The 23361-nt window shown below is 44.8% G+C and overlaps 1 protein-coding gene across 1 annotated transcript; it reads right to left on the bottom strand.

The window, feature by feature from the left end:
- Positions 1–2662: 2662 nt before the first annotated feature.
- On the bottom strand, positions 2663–21952 carry LOC311230755 (E3 ubiquitin-protein ligase TRIM35-like; the record flags this gene model as incomplete). The annotated part of the gene is made up of 4 exons (XM_084317113.1): positions 2663–2845; positions 4367–4673; positions 14947–15818; positions 21803–21952. The coding sequence occupies 4 exons, from the start codon at positions 21950–21952 to the stop codon at positions 2663–2665; spliced, it is 1512 nt and encodes a 503-aa protein (XP_084173239.1).
- Positions 21953–23361: the final 1409 nt, after the last annotated feature.

Here is a 23361-nt window from a genome sequence, read left to right as displayed (position 1 = left end):
ACTGTATTTTTCCAGTCTCCAAAATCACCGCAGACTCCACACCTGAAAGCCGTAAATCAACTTGCCGGCTCTTTCCACAGCAAAACGGTAGGCAAGGTACCCTGGTCTAGAAATGCAGGCTTCAATATATGTTGTTTACTCTATCTGTTCAGTACTGCTCAGCACTGTTTCAAGATGCACAATGAGATCTTCAGAGAGAATGGTTGAATATATATATAGATACACAAACGTTCTAGAATGTTTGATTATGACATCATACTGTGACATCACAAATGTTCTAGAATGTTTGATTATGACATCATACTGTGACATCACAAATGTTCTAGAATGTTCTATTATGACAAATAAGACGGCTCATGCCGTTTCAATGTAAGGTTATAAAAATAAACATATAAACATTCATATAATACAATAACCTAATACAGCTAAGCCCCATTGTATTCTGAAATGTAGACTTTAACAGTGTAGGCAACTAAGCCAATAGAAATAAGGTATAACTCATGAGTGCTTAGGCTCCTATACTGGTTATGAGGATGTGGGAGCTATTAACTATTTTTACATTTATTTAATATATTTATTTGTTATGTGATTTTGTAGTATTAATTTGTTTACGCCATATTATTTAAGTTATTATGAGTCGCAGCTAAATGCTTTTACTTTGAAGGGGTTCTGGGCAATTGGGAAGCACAGCTGGGTGTATTTAGGTAATTAGAGTTGATAGCACAGTGGGCATCAGGGAAGGTACATGGTTTTTACCAGCGTCAGGAGATCATATAGTTTCAAACATAATTTTTCTGTATTCTTTGATTAACAGACAATAAATGCCACAAAACTGTCAAATGCTGTCTGGACTTCCTGATCTGCGTGAGATTCGCTGCCCTGGTGCTTCAGTGGCTTTTTAGTTTTTATTAGTTGTTGTTGACAAATAGCCACTACAGAGGAGATGGCAGACTATTGTGGAGCTACACTGTATTACAGGCTGTGATGCCAACTCAGACTTCTATGGCAGGGTAAGTTGTCAATGTATGACAAGGTGGCAAAGAGCCCTGTGGCATGACAGCTGCTCTCGTGGTGGGGAGCCTTGACCTTGAGGAGGAGGTGGTAGAGGAGCTCTTCGAGTTCACATGACATGTTATCTATGGCAACCAGAAGAGTAGCACCATGGCTGAGGCCCGTGCCACAAGGTGGAAGAGAATGAAGAACGCCACTCAGACATGGCGGGAGCTGGTGGGTGGCCGCTTTCGCCCTGTCCGCCACACACAACCTGCTCTCCCAACACATCTACCTGCACCAGGGCCAGCTGAAGAAAACCAGGAAGAGAATGAGGAGGATGGTGATGAGGAGGGAGATGATGATGTACAGAGGAGGAGGGGGGATTCATTGGAATCTGATGATTCAGAATCTAGTGAGGCAGAATGCTGATTGATTCGGACTGATCATCACATGTTTAAAGTGGGTTCATTCTTAACCTGTTCAAGTTACAACTTAAAGTATTTTGAAGTAGAATTAGTTATCTTGTCATACTGTACATTCATAAATTATTTTACTGAGATCCGTATGAAGGTAGTTTGTTTAAAGTACAGCAGTACCATGGTAAAATTGGTTTTGACATTAAAAGTACAACTTTTGCTCTTCTGGGTGGCGGCCATCTTGGATTTCTGGAATAAATTATGTCATAACGTCAAACTGATGTCATAATCGGAATCATCATGGTTGACTTACACAAAAAAGTGTATTCATACATGATTCTACGTGCTCTGGTTCAAAAGTAAATTTTTCAAGATGGCACCAGCAGGTATTTTGGAGTTGGCCCTCTGACAAAAAATGCCGGGATTTTTGGGAGGGACACATGGGCTAAATCTTTTATAAAAGGTCCATAGAAGTCAAATCAATCATCAAAACATCTTAGCCAGAGAATGGTCACGGAATTGAGGTTCTTGACCCAACTAGAAGGACAGTTTTCCTTCTGAAGCACAACTTAAGACATGTCTCATCCTTCCAGTCGGGACCATTTGTCACATAGTGAGAGGTTCCACAGCTCAAGCAAACCCCCACCAATTAGTACAGGGCTTGTATTTTGGTTTTGCTCTTCTCGTTCTTTTATGCTATTGTTATGCAAAGACATGTGAGTACCGGTACTTGGCGCACGGCAAGACGAGTCGAGTGAAAGTTGTGAACGCATTTCTGTGTGCACGCGAGTGCTTCTGCTCAGAAAAGTGGTGGAACGGCGTGGTACTGCGTGCCATGAGCACTGCACCTCTGTTTATTTGTATTGGGAAAGATACAGACACATTAGCTGGTTGAACAACATCTATATGTGTGGTAATAATTCAGATATTGAGTGTATTTCTGTGAAAATGTGTGTGGCGCCTCAAATTCCAACCGAAGCGGGCAAAATAACTTCGCTTTCCGCCCGCAAGTCGCCCGCCCACCCGTGTGAACAGCGACGCCCGTTAACATGAGAGAGAGAGAGAGAGAGAGAGAGAGAGAGAGAGAGAGAGAGAGAGAGAGAGAGAGAGAGAGAGAGAGAGAGAGAGAGAGAGAGAGAGAGAGAGAGAGAGAGAGAGAGAGAGAGAGAGAGAGAGAAGCGACAAAAAGAGAGATAAATCACTTACCTTTTCAGTGTGGTCTTGTAGTTCTATGGAGGTAAAGCCAGATCAAGTTAAACACTATAAACATCCTCAGCATCATTCCCTATGAACTCAATCTTTTCCTTCATCGTCTGGCTCTTCTGCTCCTCTTCCTCCTTCAGTGCAGCTACCCTGGCCTCCTTTTCCTCATGGAGAAACTGGAGAAGCTTCTTAAACTCCTTCTCAATCTGCTTCTCTGTGTGCAGGGCCTGGACCTGCACATTATGGGGTTAACAATCATGTCTCTTCCACAATGGACTACAAATGTACAATAGGTAATTTACTCAGGGGTGCAGTTGTAATATCAGAACTGCCTGTTTAAATGACGCCACGTGCATGCGCATACATGTTCCCTCGCGTGCGCACAGAACAGATGATTATTATGCATAAATAGTAGGAAACATGTTTGTATAGGAAATTACTAGTTTTAGTTTAGTTTTTGTAATATTGCCTTGAAATAGAGAAGCTGAAAAAGGTAGATGTAGCCTTCAATATATAAAGAAATTATATTGTCAACAGATATGGTTGAAAAACAAACAATGTTTTAAATGTAATTGTAGATACAATATTGTTGTTACAATTTCTTTAATTGAATTAACTTAAACTAGAAAAGTAAATACAAACTAAATTAACAATGTAATTTACAGTTTACAGTTTCCTTCTGAAGCACAACGAAATGTCTCATACTTCCAGTCGGGACCATTTGGTTCCACAGCTCAAGCAAACCCCCACCAATTGGTACAGGGCTTGTATTTTGGTCTTGCACTTCTCTTTCTTTGTTATGCTATTGGTATCCTATTCTTATGCAAAGACTAGGTGATAGATAAGTGCCGGGTACTTGGCATGACGAGTCGAGTGAAAGTTGTGAATGCATTTTTGTGTGCGCGTGAGTGCACGCGCATGCACATCTGTGCGCGTACTTCTGCTCAGAAAACTGGTGGGTCGGCGTGGTACCGCGTGGGACCACCACTGCACTTACTGTGAGCAGGTTGAGTGCAGCTACAACCTTACAGTAAATTATTTATCATTAACACTGAATATTTGTACCTTTAGTGTTCTGCTGTGTGGACGCATGTTTGTTTGATTTCTTTAAAGGCCTGTAGCTTGTCACGTAGGGTCTTCAGTGGAGCCTGGAGCTGCTTCTGCAATGGAATTCATTCATTCATGAATTTCATGATGCATTTCACTTGAAAGATGCCAGTCTTCCCCCTGAGGACTCTGTGCTGTAGCACCGGTTTCAACACACGGACTGGAGTACGTTTGCCACCCAGGCCACCCTGGACTCCTACACTGACATTGACTCCCACGCTGACATTGACTCCCACACTGACATTGACTCCTACACTGACATTGACTCCCACACTGACATTGACTCCTACACTGACATTGACTCCCACACTGACATTGACTCCCATGCTGATATTGACTCCCACACTGACATTGACTTCCATGCTGACATTGAATCCCACACTGACATTGACTCCCACACTGACATTGACTCCCACACTGACGTTAAATCCCACAATGACATTGAATCCCACACCTCCTACGTTGTGGACAAAAATAAATCAACTCCAACATCAGTGTCTGAATCTAATCCCATCTAATTGTTCTGATTGTCTAATGTTTCTGTATTCATTAACGTGACAACACTGTAAATTAGTATAATTACTCTGTGTATTTATTGAGTATAATTAAAGATTGAATAAATTAATATAATAATGATTTTGCCATACCTTGTCCGAAGCTTCCTCTATGTAGCAGCAGTTGTGGCCCTTGTGTTTTCTGGAGGACTGACACACCACACAGATTGGCTGGAGGTCATCCAGACAGAAGAGCTTGAGTTCTTCTCTGTGCAGACAGTGACTGCAGAGCACCTCAGAACCTGCTGGAGCTCCCTGGCTTCTCTCCCTGAAGGCCTCACACAGGTTCTTCAAGGCCAAGTTACGAGGAGGATTTAAAATTGAAGAGATTTTCCTACACAGTGGACAGTTCTTGTCTTCTCTATCTCTCCAGAATTCCTGCAGACAGGCTTTACAAAAGCTGTGGCCACACGACAAGAGGACAGGATCTGTACATTGGATTATCGACGAAACCTTACTTGGTCCCAAGAAGAGGGTCTTGTGTATGATTGGGTTAGGACATTTACTGTACATTGGAGGGGGTTGGGTTAGGACAAAACACGTTTAGCAATTATGCCACATCAATGTGGAACGCCCTACCCACAGCTGTAAAGGAATGTGAATCACTACCCACTTCCAAAACCACTCTCAAAGAGTACCTACGAGAGACTGCTATTCGAAACTGGCCCCTGTAAATGTACAATAAATGTCCTTGCTTAGTGATGTGACGTTTGAAGCGAGGCGTCGATGCGTGTGTCGAGTAATCCAGGATTATTTTCTGTGGAGCGTGTATCGAGGCGTGTATCAGCCAGGTGACGTACTGATGACGTCCGAAGCCTAGTACCCTCCAAACTCATAGCCAAGCTCAGGGACCTGGGCTTGAACTATGACCTCTGCCAGTGGGTCTTGGACTTCCTGACTGGCAGACCCCAGGTGGTAAGAGCAGGCAACTGCACCTCCTCATCCATCACCCTCAACATAGGGGCCCCCCAGGGCTGTGTTCTGATCCCCCTCCTCTACTCCCTGTACACACATGACTGCGTGGCACAGCGGAACAACAACACAATCATCAAATTTGCTGATGACACAGTAGTGGTGGGCCTGATCTCTGCCAACGACGAGAGGGCCTACCTGGAAGAGGTAGAGAATCTGTCACAGTGGTGTCAGGAGAACTGCCTCTCCCTGAACGTCAGCAAAACAAAAGAGATGATTGTGGACTTCAGGAGGTCGGGGGTCAAGGACTACAGCCCCCTCAGCATCGACGGGGCACCGGTCGAGAGAGTGAACAGTTTCAAGTACCTCGGAGCCCACATATCCGAGGACTTGACATGGACCACACACATTGACAGTGTGGTGAAGAAGGCACGACAACGCCTCTACTTCCTCAGGCGCCTAAGGAAGTTCCAAGTCAGTCAGAAGATCCTTAAGAACTTCTACTCATGTACAATAGAGAGCATCCTGACTGGCAACATCACCTCCTGGTTTGGGAATAGCACTGCACAAGACCGTAGCAGACTACAAAGAGTGACACGTTCAGCCGAACACACAATTGGAGGGGGGCTTCCCACCCTCCAGAACATTTACAACAAGCGGTGCAGGGGTAAGGCGAAGAGAATCATCAAGGACTCCAGCCACCCGAACAACTGCCTCTTTGAACTGCTGCGGTCAGGCAAGCGATACCGGAGTCTTAAGGCGAGCACAGAAAGACTCAGAAGAAGCTTCTATCCCCAGGCCATCAGGCTGCTCAACGAACAATAAACACTATGCAACAACCATCAAATGCACACAGCACACACACCCACACGCACACACTCACTTAAACAAACAACACACTGCAGCACCCACTCTCCACACTTTAGATCACCTAAACACACTTCACACTTTATATTTATTGGTAAAGGATTTGCACTACAACTCGTACACCTTACTGTAAATTGTACCTAAATTGTACCTCATCCCATTTCTGCTTTGCACTATATAGTATTGTATATTAGTACATTGCATAGTATATTGTATATTGTATGGTAACTCAGTTACTTCTATTCTGCATCGAACATTGTACATATGTCTATACTGAACACTGTGACCTCTATTTTTACTTCTATTTTACATGCTATACTATTTTATTTCATACTTATCTTGTCTAGCACAGTCTCTGGAGCGTAACAGTAAGAAGCATTTTGTATTAAAGTATTCTGTACTTCTGTATGACAACTATTAAAGAAACTTGAAACTTGAAACTCCGCGGCCACTGATTCAGGAAATGGGACTGTTGTGAAGGGCCAGATTAACACTGAGAATATACGTTTTATTATTTATATAACTTGTATATTATTTATATATATAAGCTATATCCCTTTAAGCCTCCGTTTGAATCATAGCATTATTCGCTTTCCTCATTGGACAGCGCCCTTGACACCCACGGCGCCAACAATCGCGCCCCTCAGACAAGTTCAAAGACGAGTTCGGACAAGTCGAGACATGCCCTTGGGCAGCGCATTGATTTCAGACAAGAGATTCGGTTGCGCCCTAGAAAGCCCTCTACGTATATATATTGTGGAAGGTGCAGCAGCAGTAGTGCGAAGTGAACAAGTGAAAGTGTGAATCTAATGCAGTTCGTCCTTAGAGTTCGTCCGAAGTAATGCAACAGCAGTAGTTGAACCTAGCGTATAGTAGCAGAGTCAAGTTCGACCTAACTTAATGTGAAGTAAAGAGTCGTCATTTAGTGTGAATCGTATTACAGCAGTTCGTTCGGTGTGCAGCATTAACAAGCAGTTTGTTCGTTTAGTAACTAGCGTGAACCTTAGCAAGTGTGTGTGGACTTAAAGTAATTAGTATCCGAACACAAGGTGGGCCTAGTAGCAGAACTATTGGACATGTGCGCATTGGAACCTACCGCTGCGATATTGTAGAACCATTATTGGTGGATTATAGTGACTTGTGGAAACGTAGTACCGTGGAGAAGAGCATCGTTAATACCACTGTCGTTTGGATTTATCAATCAATCAATCAATCAAATCCTTTATTTAACCAGATAAGCATCATTGAGATTAAAATCTCTTTTTCAAGAGCGATCTGGCCAAGCAAGGCAGCAGAAAGTTTCAACATAAAGAACATCACAATAAAATACAGATAAAACATTTACATCAAGCTCCAATTTCAGGCAAGTTATCAAACAGGCAAATGATCAAACACAGTTGCACTGACCAAGGGAACTGAGTTCGTAGGATTTTAAAATGGCTTTGAATTCTCCGAGGGTGACCAGTCCTGGTAATTTTAGGTCCTCCTGTATCTTGTTCCAAGATGAAGGAGCAGCATATTTAAAAGCCCTTTTTCCCAATTCAGTTCTCATATGGGGAACTTCCAGTGTTAGAACAGCTTGAGAACGAAGGGCATACTTATATTGCTTTGTGCACAGAAGCACACTTAGGTACGAGGGAACCAGTTTAAGCAGAGCTTTGTGCACCAGAGAGAGCCATCGAGAAAATCGCCGTATTTGTAGAGATGGATAACTTGCAATGGTATATAGGGTGCAATGGTGCACTCGATTTCCACATCCCGTGACAAAGCGTAAGGCAGAATGGTACACAGTATCAAGCTTTCTAAGGTACTGATCAGGTGCATACATATAGAGTAAGTCACCATAATCGAGTAGTGGTAAGAAGGTGGTCGAGATCAGGTGACTTCTCACTTTAAGTGAAAAACAGGACCTGTTTCTGAAAAAGAAGCCGAGTTTAAGCTTCAGCTTTGACACAAGTTTGTCTATGTGAGATTTAAACGTAAGGTTCTCGTCCACTGTAATGCCTAGATATTTGTAGGAAGCAACCCTTTCGATGTCAGTCCCTCCAGCAGTAACAAGTGTGGGAAGATCAGCTGGGAGTCTCTTCCCATTTGAGAAGAGCATAAACTTTGATTTGCCAGCATTTAACACTAGCTTAAGCTGGGTAAGATGTGACTGAACAATGTCAAAGGCAGATTGCAAGAACTCCATCGTTTGCACAACACTGGGAGATGAGCAATAAATTACTGTGTCATCAGCATAGAAATGGTAAGCAGCATTAGACAGGTTGATACAAAGATCATTTACATATATGGAGAAGAGTAGAGGTCCCAGTACGGAACCTTGTGGTACACCCTTAAGTACAGGGAGGAAAGATGATGATAAACCAGCAGACTGTACACACTGTGATCTATCCGTCAGGTAATTTGAAAACCACTCTACAGCCTGTCTAGATAAACCAATTTTATGTAGACACTTCGATAAAATGGCATGGTCAACCGTATCAAAGGCTTTGGATAAGTCTAGGAACAGAGCTGCACAGTATTTATTGGAATCCAGTGATTCAATGACATCATTGACTACTTTAAGAGTAGCAGTGATCGTGCTATGCTTCTTTCTGAAACCTGACTGGTTCTTGGAAAGCAGGCCATGTGAGTCTAAGAAATCTTTTAGCTGCTCACTTATTAGTTTTTCAAGGACTTTGGCTAAAACACACAACTTTGAGATTGGTCTGTAATTGTTAAGGGATGAGGGAACACCCCCTTTCAACAGGGGGAGGACGTGGGCTGATTTCCAGACTAATGGAATCTCATTGCTTTCGATGGTGAGATTAAAAATGTAAGTTAAAGGTTCTGCAATAAAATCAGCAGCTGCCTTGAGAAAATGAGGCTCCAACTTATCCGGACCTGCAGATTTGTCGGAGTTGAGCTTCTTTAGGGCCCTATGGACCTCAACCACCTCAAAAGGAGATAAATTGAAGGGTTCAGTTTCTGAGTTTGAGGGGGGTGACATAAGGGGCCCCTGCTGTTCAGAGTCTGATGGCTGTAGTGACTCAAACAAGGATCCTGATGAAATAAAATGTTTGTTAAAAGAATTAAGAATGGTTAATTTATCAGTCACAGTACAGGACTCAGTTTCTATGCTGAGTGGCAATTCATTTGTGATGTCACTCCCATAAGTGGTCTTAATAACCTTCCAAATTTTTTTGGGGTCCTTTAGGTTACAGGTAGTTTTAGCCAAGTAGTACTCAGATTTAGCCTTCTGAATACGGGAAGTAAACTGGTTTCTGAGATGTCTAAATGTCAGCCAGTCGGTGTCCGACTTGGAGCTCCTGGCCTTAGACCAGGCTACATCCCTTTCTCTCAACAGATTGGACAGCTCAGGGGAAAACCAGGGATTGTCACGGCCTTTCACTCTAAATTTGCGGACTGGCGCATGTTTGTCTATGATGTTAAGAAAAGTGTCATAGAATGATTTCCAGGCTAACTCCACATCATTAATTAGGGAGATTCTGGACCAGTCAAACTGCCATAAATCCTGATGAAAAGCTTGTTCACAAAAGTGCTTAAGATCCCGTTTCTGTACAATCCTTGGTCTTGTTTTCGGGAGCTTACCATGCCTGACTGTGGCGATGACACAATGGTCACTCAGGTCATTAGCAAAAACACCAATTTCAGAAAATTTGTGTGGAGCATTTGTTAAAAATAAATCAAGAAGGGAAGATTTATCTGGGCATTTAGGATTTGGTCTGGTTGGGCTATCAATTAGTTGCGTCAAGTTAAAAGAATCACAGATGGTTTTAAAACTATCTGAGGCAGAAGACAACCAATCCCAGTTTAGGTCTCCAGTGAGAAGAATCTCATTACACTCCAGGGTAGATAAGATGTTGTTCAGAGATGTTAGAGCATCACTACTTGCTGAGGGAGGTCTGTAACAGCCAACCAGCGTCATGAACTGACCCTTAAGAAGTTCTAACTTCAGAGCGAGCAATTCAAATTGTTTACTGAGGGATACAGAAGAGAGGAGGGTGACTTGAAATCTGGTTTTAATGTATATAGCAAGGCCCCCACCTTTCCTGGGCCGATCACATCGAAACACATTGTAACCCTTGATTGAAATGACTTTGTTAGTAATGGACTTTTTGAGCCAGGTCTCTGACAAAATAAGAATATCCGCATCTGTGGAGTTTGCCCATATTTTAACTTGGTCCAGTTTAGGAAGTAGACTTCTAACATTAAGGTGAATAATACCAAGTCCAGATCTGTCTTTAAAATCACTGGGAGTATTCAGGCTCTTGACACCAGGGCCAGGGTTAGGGTGAACATTACCCGAGAGTAAAAGCAAAAGGATCAGAAAGCATTTTTTCAATTTCATCGGCCTACGTGTAGAATCAGATTTAGCATTTTGAGCCTTTTGTCTAAAATGACAGTACTGCAGCAGCCAGTCAAAAGGACAGAATAAGTTAATAAGATGGGGCAAGATACAATCATTGGCATTTTGTAAAAAGCAATACGATTGCGAACTATTGGAGATAAATTCCCAGTCTGTGCCTTTTTGTGGAAGGGAAATTTGTAGAGGCACATAAACATTTCCACAGTTCTCATGCACTTCCTTTGGATACAGGACAGTTAGCAAGAGCAAGATAAGTGGGGAGAACATGTCAACTTGCGTGGAAGAAAGTCCAATCCACTCCTGGTGGTGGTAGCTGGTATCCTGGGGCTGGCCTGGTGGTGGTGGCTGATAGTTGGTATCCTGGGGCTGGCCTGGTAGTGGTGGCTGGTAGGTGGTTGCAGGCTGGAAGGCTGCTGGAGAATGGAGATGTCCAGTGGAGCCTAGGGCTAGCAGCTAGTAGCTCCAGTAGCCTGGGCCTGGTGTTGGTAGGTTGCTCCAGAAGCCTGGGTGTAGCCTGTCGGAGTCCAGTGGAGCCTAGGGCTAGCAGCTAGTAGCTCCAGTAGCCTGGGCCTGGTGTTGGTAGGTTGCTCCAAAAGCCTGGGTGTAGCCTGTCGGAGTCCAGTGGAGCCTAGAGCTAGTACTCCAGTAGCCTGGGCCTGGTGTTGGTAGGTTGCTCCAGAAGCCTGGGTGTAGCCTGTCGGAGCCAGCTGGCTGAAGATCAATTAGTGCCTGGCTGCCACGCATACAGCATTGTAGTATCCACAACTTGCGATTAAAGAAATTAAGACTACTACTTACTTACTTAAAATGGATATTTAAAAGTATTAAAAACCAACAAAAAGTACTAAAAACCAACAAAAAAGACCAAACATTAACAAACAATTAGCACAGACAATTGGGATGCTGCCATCTTGGAATTTAACTACCCTGAAGATTCTACATCGGGCTAGCTTCGGGGACGAAGCTGGCTGGCTATCATCATTGCTATCGGGCATTGGATTACAGCTATTACCTTGCTACTGAGCACTTGGATTATAAAGACCGGATCCGTATGAGAACCCCTTTTCTTCAAGTGACTAGCCTGAGTATCCGTACATTCTTCATTCCTCTGGAGCTTACAACTCTGTGGGAGGATATCACCAGTCTCCAGCTGTACCCTCGTTTGCCCCCCTATATTGCCATCTCACGCCAGGCGGCGTCTGGTCTAGTATACCTAGCCTAGGAATTATTCATTCCCATTGACTTTGCTACTCTCTGACTTTCTAATATCATTCGCCATAAAAGAGCGACCCAGTAATTATCAGTTGTATCTTCTGCATAATAATAAAATACTGTAAATGATATCTCTTTGTCACCGTGCCGTCTATTTGAGTGTCTGCCATAATTAACTGTACTGTCTGGCAAGTAATAATAATAATAATAATAATAATAATAATAATAATAATAATAATAATAATAATAATAATAATAATAATAATAATAATAATAATAATAATAATAATAATAATATGTAGTAGTGGTTTAATCTATCACAATCTTTAATACAGTCAGGGTTTTGTAACCCCTCAGTTACAGGGACATTTCCTATCCCTTCACATTTGTGTCGACATAGGAATTCATTACGAGTTTCTTTGCAATGGAGAATACCCTGGAGTACTGGGAAAGACAAATAAATGTGTATCCTAATAATCCTAACGTATATATGTAACAGATGTCAGATGGTACCGCGAGGCACTGTCAGTCACGACGGACTTCAAGCGCTGTGAAGTGACTGGCGAGTAGCGGTACTGCGAGTTAAACTCACTCCACTTAAAAAGACACACGTACACGTCATTAAGTGTGAATTCACCACTTGGTTGTGCTGTCGCCCAGACCCGGGTTCTAAACTCCCTCGGGGCATCGAAGTTAAACAACGCAAAAAGGTGACGATATCAGCTCTGTTACATATAAACTTGCTGTAATGTCCAACTTGCTGTGCCTAATCTGATCACATCTGTATGATCCAAATGCAGGACGGCATGTCGATTTTGTGTTGCTTTTTCTGAATAAAAATGAAGCAAGCACTTTCTCCTCTGTCCCTGCTATCATGCTGTCAGAAAAACACACTATATTAAAGAATAGAATGTTTTTTTTTATCCACTTTTTCTCCCATTTTCTATTTTTCTCCCATCCCAATTTTCGTATCATCCAATTCAACCCTCCCCTGTCTTTGAACGCTGTTTCTTGCCTCCCACAAGCCGGCTGCAATGTGGACTAAGTCATACATAGCACGAGTCCCCTCCGATACTCGAGGTAACAGCAGTCACATCTTTCCACCTGCGCGGCTCGATCTTTCAGCGTCAGGGGTCTGGGCTTTGGAGGGGCCCCGCCCCCGTCGCTTCCTGATTCTACTGCGCAGGCGCACCAACCGACCTGTAGGAGTCGCTGTCCACAACGCCAGATCCCCACCCATCAGTTTCCCTCCCCCTAATACTGCCAATGTGTATTAGTGCGGACAACCAGCTAAACTGAAAGCAATGTGGAGCGCTGGGCTCGAACAGGGAGGCGAACCTGTTCGAGCCCAGTCTCCAGTATTCGCGGTGAGCGCCTTGCCCACTGCACCACATAGCCGCCCAAAGAATAGAATGTTATAGTAACACAAGCACGTTCTCCTCTGTCCCTGCCATCACTCTGTTAGAAAAACAGACACAATATTATTTGTTTATTGGCATCATCATCACATCAACACATCAAAGCTTCACACACCAACGCCATGGTATCATTATAATCACTCTGCCTGTTCTACATTTATTGTCCACTTGATGGCACAGTAGAGCAAATGAACCACCATGAAGCTTCAACACATGTGTGGCACTATGGCAGGGCTATTCAACTGGCGGCCCGCGGGCCAGATCCGGCCCGCGGGATGATTCTGACCGGCCCGCCAAAGATTACATGATAATAATTTTTTTTTTTTTTTTTTTTTTTTTTTACTTTTTTCTTTTCATGTCAACGTTAACACGCACAATTGAGCCAAAAGTCACTCAATTAATGACAGATTTCATTGATAAATTGAGGGAAAACTTTGCAAGTCGATTTGATGAATTTGACATGTCCAGAGAATTGATGCATTTTGTGAGCAACCCATTTGCCAATGTAGCTGCTATTTCCACAAAAGGACAAGAGTTCCTTGCATCACTTCACATTGATGAAGGTCTCCTGCAACTTGAAATAATTGACATGCAAGCATCATCTGCTCTGAAGCAGGCACTTGAGAATGAATCCACCACAACATTTTGGATGAAGTGTTCATGTCAACACATTCCCCAAAATAAAAACGCTGGCAATATCTGTGCTAACAATGTTTGGCTCAACATACACCTGTGAATCCAGTTTCTCTCACATGAATGCCATTAAAACAAGCAACGTGCCTCCTTGACAAATGAGCATTTGCATCACTGTTTGCGGGTAGCCCTCACTTCCTATAAACCCTCTTTCTCTGCCATTGCCCAGTCAAAGAAGTGCAATCGCTCTCATTAGATGTGTGTATGTAGGCTAGGCCTGTCTGCCCCCCACCCCCCTGATGTTTGAGAGTTAAGAGTGGACAATAAGTGCTAATAAGATGCTGTGATTTGCTGTTGTTGCACAGACATGAAGCACTTTTTCATAAGCTCAGCTGCACTATAAATGTGTTTTTTTGTTTTTTTTGGCCCCTTGGGTTTCTGACAATGTGGCCCCCTGAACAATTTAGTTGAATAGCCCTGCACTATGGGATGGAAAGCCTCAATGCTTCATGAAGCTTCATCTCACCATCACTACCTTTGCTGCTGCAGTGGGCCTCATCAATTAGGTAGTTTACCTGCTGGGGTACTCCCTCGCAGCAAACACCGAACACTCCACACTTTCTCGGCACCAACAAATACACTGGGCCAGGCTGAAGAGGGTCACTGGACCTGTAGGGCTGTCTTAAATACTTCGAAGCTTCGAAGCTTCGTTCGATGGGCATGGGATTTGAATATGAAAATAAAATTTGATTATGTAAAAAAAAAAAATTTAATAAAAAAATTATATATATATATATATTTTTTGTGTGCAAAATCAACTCTACCTCTCTCTTTGTTAATTACAACAAGCACTGCTGTTTGTTATTTAAGATGAGGTCGGACTCGGCACTGACAGATTTGTGTTCATTGTGCTGCTTTTATAAAGCCTCAAATGACGGCTTACAATATTTCATGGAAGCAAAGTGTTTAGTTTGTCTAAGATTTAAAAAGGTTTAAACTTTACAGCACTGACAAAGTTGAACAAAGTGCTGTACAAGTCCCACAACATTAAAAAGAAAGAAAAAAGATTTTTTATTTTTATTTTTATTTCGAAGCTTCAAATTAAAATCGAATCTCGGCCCCGAAGCTTTGAATTCCAAAAAAAAATCCAAGGTCAGCCCTATGGACCTGCAACATTAAATGAAGAAATGTATCAGCTGAATGAAAGAATATTGTTAATTACAAATGGGTGATAATTCAATTACAGTAATTAAACTAACCTGCTGTCTCCCACCTCCACCTCCCAGCTGTGTTTCCCTGAGCTGAAGCTCTCAGAACCCAGAACATCGTTATACACCATGTTCCTCTCTGGGTTGTCAGGGAGCTGCTGCTTTGTGTCTGTGCATCTCACACTGGTCAGATCATCAGATATAGAGAGCCAGGGTGCTGCAGTGTTTGGGTCCAGAGTGACAGGAGTGAACTTGACCCTCTCCTTCATCTTCTCCCAGACTCTGAAGGTCAGGTTGCCCAGGTGTTTGGCCTCGTCTATCAGCGCTCCTGACACCAGCTGTGGATGAGGCAGGTTGCACTGAGCTCTTTTCAGTGTGGTCTTGTATTTCTGCAGGAAGGAGACATGTTCAGCGTTCAGCTCCTGCTCTATGGCTCTGATTGTGTCTGAAAGGGTTGACATCTCTCTGTCCAGCCCCTCCATCTTCTCCTTCATCGTCTGGCTCTTCTGCTCCTCTTCCTCCTTCAGTGCAGCTACCCTGGCCTCCTTTTCCTCATGGAGAAACTGGAGAAGCTTCTTAAACTCCTTCTCAATCTGCTTCTCTGTGTGCAGGGCCTGGACCTTTAAGTGTTCTGCTGTGCGGACGCATGTTTGTTTGATTTCTTTAAAGGCCTGTAGCTTGTCACGTAAGGTCTTCAGTGGAGCCTGGAGCTTCTTCTTGTGATCCTCTGAAGCTTCCTCTATGTAGCAGCAGTTGTGGCTCTTGTGTTTTCTGGAGGACTGACACACCACACAGATGAGCTGGAGGTCATCCAGACAGAAGAGCTTGAGTTCTTCTCTGTGCAGACTGCAGAGCACCTCAGAATCAGCTGGAGCTCCCTGGCTTCTCTCCCTGAAGGCCTCACACAGGTTGGTGACCACTTCCTGAATAGTTCAGAGGCAATGTACCCCACTGGCGACTTCCCGTAGAGGGCATTGGGGACTCCCTCCTTATTGTAGGGCCCTCCCGGGTAGCCCCCCTTATGAATAATAAAAGGGGGGACGTCCTCCCCAGCCGCATTGAGGCAGGCCAGGACCGTGATGTGTTCCCTGGGCCTGCAGGGCACGACGACCTTCCTCCGGTTGGAGTCCAGCTGAAACCCCGTCTCGTCACAGTTATAAATGTGACAGGGTTTCTCCCTCAGCCTGTGTTCCTCCAAGGTGGTGGTGAGGAGCTGAAAATACCTTGTCTGTCTGCTGTGCTGTCCCTGACTGAGCTCTGACTCTGGACTGACCGTCTGTCTGTCTATGCTTCAGATTTCTTTCTATATACACAGAGAGAGGAGCTGAAAATAGTCTTCAATAGGCCCCCTCTTGGAGCAGGCTGCCCTCCCACGGTCAATGGTGTCCGGGATCCGGATCGTGAGGCGATGGTGTTGCCTCTCCCGGAAATTGATCCACCACGTCTGGCCATGGGATGTTTTTTGGTTCCAAATTTTTTTACTCACCAGCCACCACTGACACACACAGTGGGGGATGTTTTAAAATGATGTTTTGATTCACCAAAAAATGTGGTCAGCAGCCGCCACTGACACACACACACACTCCACCTCACGTGAACCCCTTTCAGACTGAACAATTAGGTGCCTCCTCTTCCAATAAAGTGTGTGTGTGTGTGTGTGTGTGTGTGTGTGTGTGTGTGTGTGTGTGTGTGTGTGTGTGTGTGTGTGTGTGTGTGTGTGTGTGTGTGTGTGTGTGTGTGTGTGTGTGTGTGTGTGTGTGTGTGTGTGTGTGTGTGTGTGTGTGTGTGTGTGTGTGTGTGTGTGTGTGTGTGTGCGTGCGTGCGTGCGTGCGTGCGTGCGTGCGTGCGTGCGTGCGTGCGTGCGTGCGTGCGTGCGTGCGTGCGTGCGTGCGTGCGTGCGTGCGTGCGTGCGTGCGTGCGTGCGTGCGAGAGTGCAGGATGTGTGGTGTGTGTGTTCATGTGTGGAGAGATCAGTGTTCTGATGGTGTTCCCGCGCTTATGTGCCCATCCCCCCACGTGAACCACACCTTCCGATACAAAATGTATCATCTTCTCACATATGTATAGCTTTATGTCTCCTCTTCCCACCTCTTTCCCGCGCTTATGTGCCTATCCCCCCCCACGTGAACCACCCCTTCCAGACTAAACGTATAACACCTGTTCCACATTTCAAAGTAAACAATTAGGTGTTTGTTAGGGGAACCCCATCTCTTTCCCAGGCTTATGTGCCCATTACCCCACACGAACCACACTTTTCTACATCTACATACATGTATACTCTTTCACTCTCTCTCTCTCTCAATTCAATTCAAATGACTTTATTGGCATGACGTAACTTGTACATGTTGCCTAAGCAAATGATTAATATTAACATTAACACATCCACCGCCATCCACGCTGTAAAGCGCTATTGCCCGCCATGCTTTGACCGCCAGATCTCGCTGTACAGCGTAATTGAGATCAATATTTCATTTTTTCGCCATGGCATTCATAATTCATATATACACCTCTGACGCTGCAGCTGGACCCTAAAAGTGAAGGCAACGACGGCTCAATACCGCCGCCTGGTGGATGGTCGGGCGAGTTACACTCGGAACAACAGGAAGTGACTGCTGTGCGTCGATTAAATTCATCCGGCCGTCAGACATTGTTGCAAGGCTCCCGACAGAGACAATGTACATAATGGATCGCTTTATAAACTTAATAATCTATATGATTTCGGCGTTTATTGCGACATACAAACCGGAAATGGACCTAGGCGATCGACGTCCTATACTTGGGATATTTCACCGCCAGTCTCTTTGACGCACGGTAAGAGGAATATAACGTTATTTTCAGCCCAATTGTTTATTAATTTCACTGCAAACCATCTGATCAATAAATCAACCCATACTACATAAAGCATTTACTGATGATCGGGGAATTATAAACGACCCCCCCCCCTTTCCTCCATGCATGATGAAGCATACGTATACGATCATATACAGTTGAATTTTTTAATATAGCGTGTCTAGGGAATAAACGGCAATCGATAATCTATATATGCGTTTAGGCCTATAACTCACGTTCTAGGAATTACTGCAGAAAACGATAAAAACATACTTATATTCTAGAAGGTATTTCTGTATGAATGTATGAATGAAAAAGTATAATCCTACATCCTGAACGATAGATAATCGTAATGTCAATTTAGCAATACAATTTAAAAAGTTATAGCCCTGCAAAGAAGGTAAACATCTCCATAGGCTTACAGTGGTGGCAGACTGGCTATATTGATGGATATAACCAATGGCAGGGAATGTATAACAAAACAGATATCAATGTCAAAGTACATAAAAATATCAACATAAAATATCATCAAAACATAAAATATTACAGCATAAACGTGTGTCAGGTGACTGTCACTCACTGTCCCTCCGTTTATGGCAGACAGCAACATACTGTAGACTGCTGATAGCTCACAGCTAGTTGAGTCCTCCCCTAGTAGGACTGGTCGTTTTTCTGTCTCTGATCGTTTAAGAAAACCTTTTGTTATTAATAAAAAAAAAAAAAAATTTAAATGTGTTTCTCTAAGATATTTATATTTTTCATATTGGGTGAGGAAGTGTATCTCTGTTTCAGGCTCATTGAGGATGCAATGACAGCACAGCCTTTGCTCTGCAGGAAGCCAGGTTTTCCTGTGCCTCCCCATGCTCACTCAGTCTGTATTTTGTCAAGGTTCTTTTTAGTTGTTGATCAGTCACCATGCTCAAATAGTCTGCTATGGTGTACTGTCGATTTAGAGCCAGATAGCACTCCATTTTGCTCTGTGCTTTTGTTTTTGTTTTCCAATAGGTGATGTAGTTTTGTTTTAGCTGTGTAGTAATTATTTATTCTGATTGGTCATGTGTTCTGTTCCTGAGGTGTGTTTAATAGAGCAGGTTTGTGCACTCAACCCGCGACCTACCGACCGACCTAAACACATTACAACACTTACAACAAACCAAATCATACATCTGAACATGAAAGAAGATACTCCTGACATTGTACGTGCTTACAAGCGCTTATTGTTCAGTGCAATAGGCCTCTCCTGACTGTCGCATCCTGCCATGGCACAAGTCCCTGTCGGGACTGGAAGAATGCCATCAGATCATTCTGGACCGCAAAGGCAGCACGCGTGGCTCTGGTGCCCTGTTGCGAGCAGGTTTCTGTCACCTGCGACCGGTCTTCTCCACTCCCCTGGTTGAGGCTCACCAGCAGATAGGGAGTCAGTGAAGTTTGGTGGGATGAATGAATGAATGAATTATTTATTTAGAATGTTTACAAATAAATAAACAATAAACATAATTTTTCTAAATGTTTACAAATAAACAAGCGGAAATTATAGGTTTGAAGCCAAATGGCTTATAGAACAACCTACCCCTAATTAAAAAACAAATTAAAAAAGTTAAAGTTTGCAAAACAAAACAATCAACAAAAACTGATCCTGAAAAGAACAAAAAAAGTTAAAGTTTGCAAAATAAAACAATCAACAAAAACTGTTCCGGAAAAGAACACGCCCGACCATGGATATACGTGTTTCGAATCCATGCTTAATGGACTGAAGGACGGATATATCCGTGGCAAGTTGTTTTGGCTTTTATTCCATTTTAATAACCTATTCAAGGTCGCCGAGCTGCACTGCAGATGTACCCTACTCTTTGAATTCGAGAAAGTGCATTACCGGCCAGATCCTCTTAGGGGCGCTATCGCGATAATGCAGTGTTCCCTGTGGCCGAAGTTGTCTTTTTTAATTTTTTATCTCTAATGTAGTTTTCTACTCACCTGAAGCGATAGCTATTGTCTGTTGCACGGAATACGTTTTGGATTGTGGATTTCACTATGCAATAAGGGGATTTATCATCAGCCAATAATGATAACGATAACGGGGAAATGCTCGGGGGATCCAACCGGTAAGATCTTTTTCACGTAAATTACATGCTGATCAGAGCTTGCTATGATACTCAACCGGCCGACCAGCGTATGTGGCTACTTAGACGAACACGGTTATTGGTAATCAATAATCAGAAACTATGTCCCCCGCCCCCCCCCCCCTTTCATGCATACATGCTTGAGGATCTAATAGCGGCACGGTGGTGTAGTGGTTAACACTGTCGCCTCACAGCAAGAAGGTCCAGGGTTCGATTCCCGCTTGGGGACCAGGTTTCCATGATGCCAGTTACCCAGGTGGGGTATCTCCCAGGCCTTTCTGTGTGGAGTTTGCATGTTCTCCCCGTGCTCGCAAGGGTTCCCCCCCCCGATAAGATAAACCCAATGGAAAAACATGCACAACAACAATAGATCGCTAACGCTGTGGCGTCCTTGACGAAGACGGACAGGAGCACTTGGATTGGTCCCCTGGCGCGGCTCACGTTGACGCCTGTCTGCTCCCGGCTACCCTTGGGGGGGAAGGACGATGGGATGGGTTAATCGCAGATACGAATCGCATTCATGCATCGCATGCGTGCCGAATGATGACCTCTGAGCAGGTCCTAAATTATTATTATACCGATCATATGCAGTTTGAGTTTTAACTGTAGCTTTTGTATAACGGAAATGCCATTGGATATAACGTTAGTAGCTATTAGCCCTTTATCTCGCCTTCCAGGAAATATACTAGACCAAATGCCGTATAACGCTTATATTCACGGCGCTATAAAATGAGAACGTATTGATAAAAAAGGTATTTCTTTAATCCATTTTGAAGGGACGGTTTATGATCTCAATTGACAATGAGAATGGACAGATAGTAATACAAAAAGTATAGATTTAGCTCTACAAACAGCCCCAAGTCTGTTTACATTATGCTGGTCGTCTAGAGTGGGGCCCGTCTAATCCCCGTGGCCGTCAATGTGTTAAGCCAACATAGGAAAATCAATACTTAATCTGCAATACCCGAGTTACATGGTAGAGAAAACAGATTCTAGGTTAAATTTGACTATACGATTCTAGAACCCTGTTTTTAAACATCTTTTTAAACTTAAAAATACTCCTGCAGTTTGGTGGGATGTACCTGGCATTGGGTTCATTGGCAGCATCCGTCTATGCCAGGAAGTTGTACAGAGCAATGCATGCTTTCACGACATGCACAGCCTTGTCTGGTCTGAACTCCAGAGGTTGCTCTAGGATCCTCCACCTGGCAGCCAAAATCCCAAAGCTGTTTTCGACGCCACGCCTGGCCGGAGAATGGCGGTAGTTGTAACCGGTTCTATGGTGGTCAAGGTTGGTATCTGTGTTGTACAAATGCAGGTCATTAGAGATCATGTTTTATACAAATATCGGTATAAATTAACACTCTATATCTATCAATCGATGTCAATGTAATGTACCCAACCTTTTTAATTAAAGAACCGATTCAATTGAAAGTCCTTTTCCATCAAAACAAGACTTCAATCTTTGTTTCAATGCCATTTTTCACCCTTTTTTCCACTTCAACTGAGCAGATCGAAGTAAAATCTTGTATTTTGGACAGTACTGTAATGTTCTGGGGTTTTGTATGTCACTGTTAGCTGGGGCTGTGTTTCCCCCCGGGAGAGATAGGAGGTGGCACCGGAAGTTAGGTTGTTGTCGTGGAAGATACGTGAAAGCAGGTAGCTGTGTGTACATCACGAGCGAGGTATTGACCTGTATGTAACCATTATCACTGGAATTAAACAACCCCAAAGACGCATAAACCCCTCCTCATTCTTCCTAACAATGACGGTATGACTGAACGCTACATTTGGTGTCTGAAGTGAACTCGGACTTACACGCACTTTGCGCCGTGGAGAGCTCCGCTATTGCTGGCTAGCTACGTCACGTTAGCTTAACAATGACGGCAAAAGAAGAGCCATGCCGCGAGATTAAACAGGAGAGGGAGGATGAAGGTCTGTCAAGTGGACTTCCAGACTTGGAAAGATGGCAGGTCGTTGCCGAAGTCGGGGTTGGCAATCTCGGAGGACAGGAGAGTGACGGTCACGTGATGGCGGTGCCGGTACCCCACCCGGCGGCATCCGGTAGGGATGACATGCAGAGCGTGGCACAATGTGGAGGTGCACATGGCGGCTGGAGAGCAGACCAGGCGCTGAAATATTCTGGTAAAGGCAGTTTGGAGGAGTTTTTTATGCAATTTGAGCTGGCAGCCGAACTGAATGGCTGGCCTATGGACAATAAAAAAAAGACTGCACGTCTCGTTTTGTCCCTCACGGATGATGCCCTGGCATGCTTGAGTGAGCTGGGCCCGGAAGAGCTGAGAGACTATGGAGCTGTGGTGGGGCGCTACAGAGGTGTTTCGGTCGATGTGACAATAAAAGCATCGTGGTCGCAGAGCTATGCCACCGGCACAGACGGCCCGGTGAGTCCCTTCGTGCACTGGCAACTGACAATGAGACACTCACGAGACGAGCATACGGCCACATGCCCCCCGCGGTGTTGAGTGAGTACGCCAGAGATCAGTTTGTCTGCGCCATCGAGCCACGAGACCTGCATGAGCGGGTTCAGCTGAGGCACCCGAGCACGCTGCAGGGGGCCATGGAGCTGGCGCTGGAGAGAGAAGACCTGAGGGGTGAGACCACACAGGAGGGCATGAGGGAGGCCCCTCCCACGGTGAGGGTTGCAGTGGAGAGCGGCTCCAGGGAGCCGGAGTGGGTGGGCGCGATGATGGAGCGGATGACGGAGCTGGTTCGTGCCGTGACATTGCAACCACAAGGAGGTGTGGCTCGTTCACTGGGGCCCATGCGCTGCTGGGGGTGTGGCTAACCCGGCCATCGCCTCAGGGACTGCCGCAATCGCCCGGAGAGGCAGGGAAACGGCAGGGGGTCCGTGTAGATGGGGCGGAGCGGATCCCTGGCGCCATGTCCCATGCTGCTCTGCCTCCGGCGGAGGGAGCCACAGAAGCAGACGTTGACACTGAGTCAATCATGGTAGTGGGCTGGACGCATGCAGGCAATTTTTGTTATGTCCCCGTCACCCTGGCTGGGGCGCCGTGTTCGGCCCTGGTGGACACGGGTTCGACTGCGACGCTGGTGAGGCCCGACGTGGTCCCGGTGGGGACACAGCTGGAGCAGACGTCGGTGCAGCTGAGGACAGTGACGGGTGAGCTAGCCCCCATGTTGGGGAAGGGAAAGGTGGTCATAACAGTGGGGGGCCTGTCGGTGGAGTTCCGGGTGTGGGTGGCAGAGGTGCAGGACCCCTGCATATTGGGGCTAGACTTCTTGAAGTTCGCTCGATGCCTGCTGGACCTGGGGGAGAACACATTGAGCTTCCCTGGGGGCCCCACTGTTAAGATGATATTCCCCCCACTTCCCCCAAGGTCAGTGCCACTGGCGGTGAGGGCAGCAGAGATACAGTCTCACTCTGCAAGCCCCCTGGACAGTCACGGTAGCTCCCGCTCCCGGAATACCCGCCTGAGATATTCCCCTGCCTACTCGACGGCTGAACGCTCACCCCCCCATACCCCTTGCCCCTGAC

Source organism: Notolepis coatsorum (assembly GCF_963971535.1).
Source record: "Notolepis coatsorum genome assembly, chromosome: 6".
NCBI classification, from domain to species: Eukaryota; Metazoa; Chordata; class Actinopteri; order Aulopiformes; family Paralepididae; genus Notolepis; species Notolepis coatsorum.
Note: the sequence above shows the minus strand (reverse complement) of the source record. Positions and strands in the feature narration are given on the sequence as shown.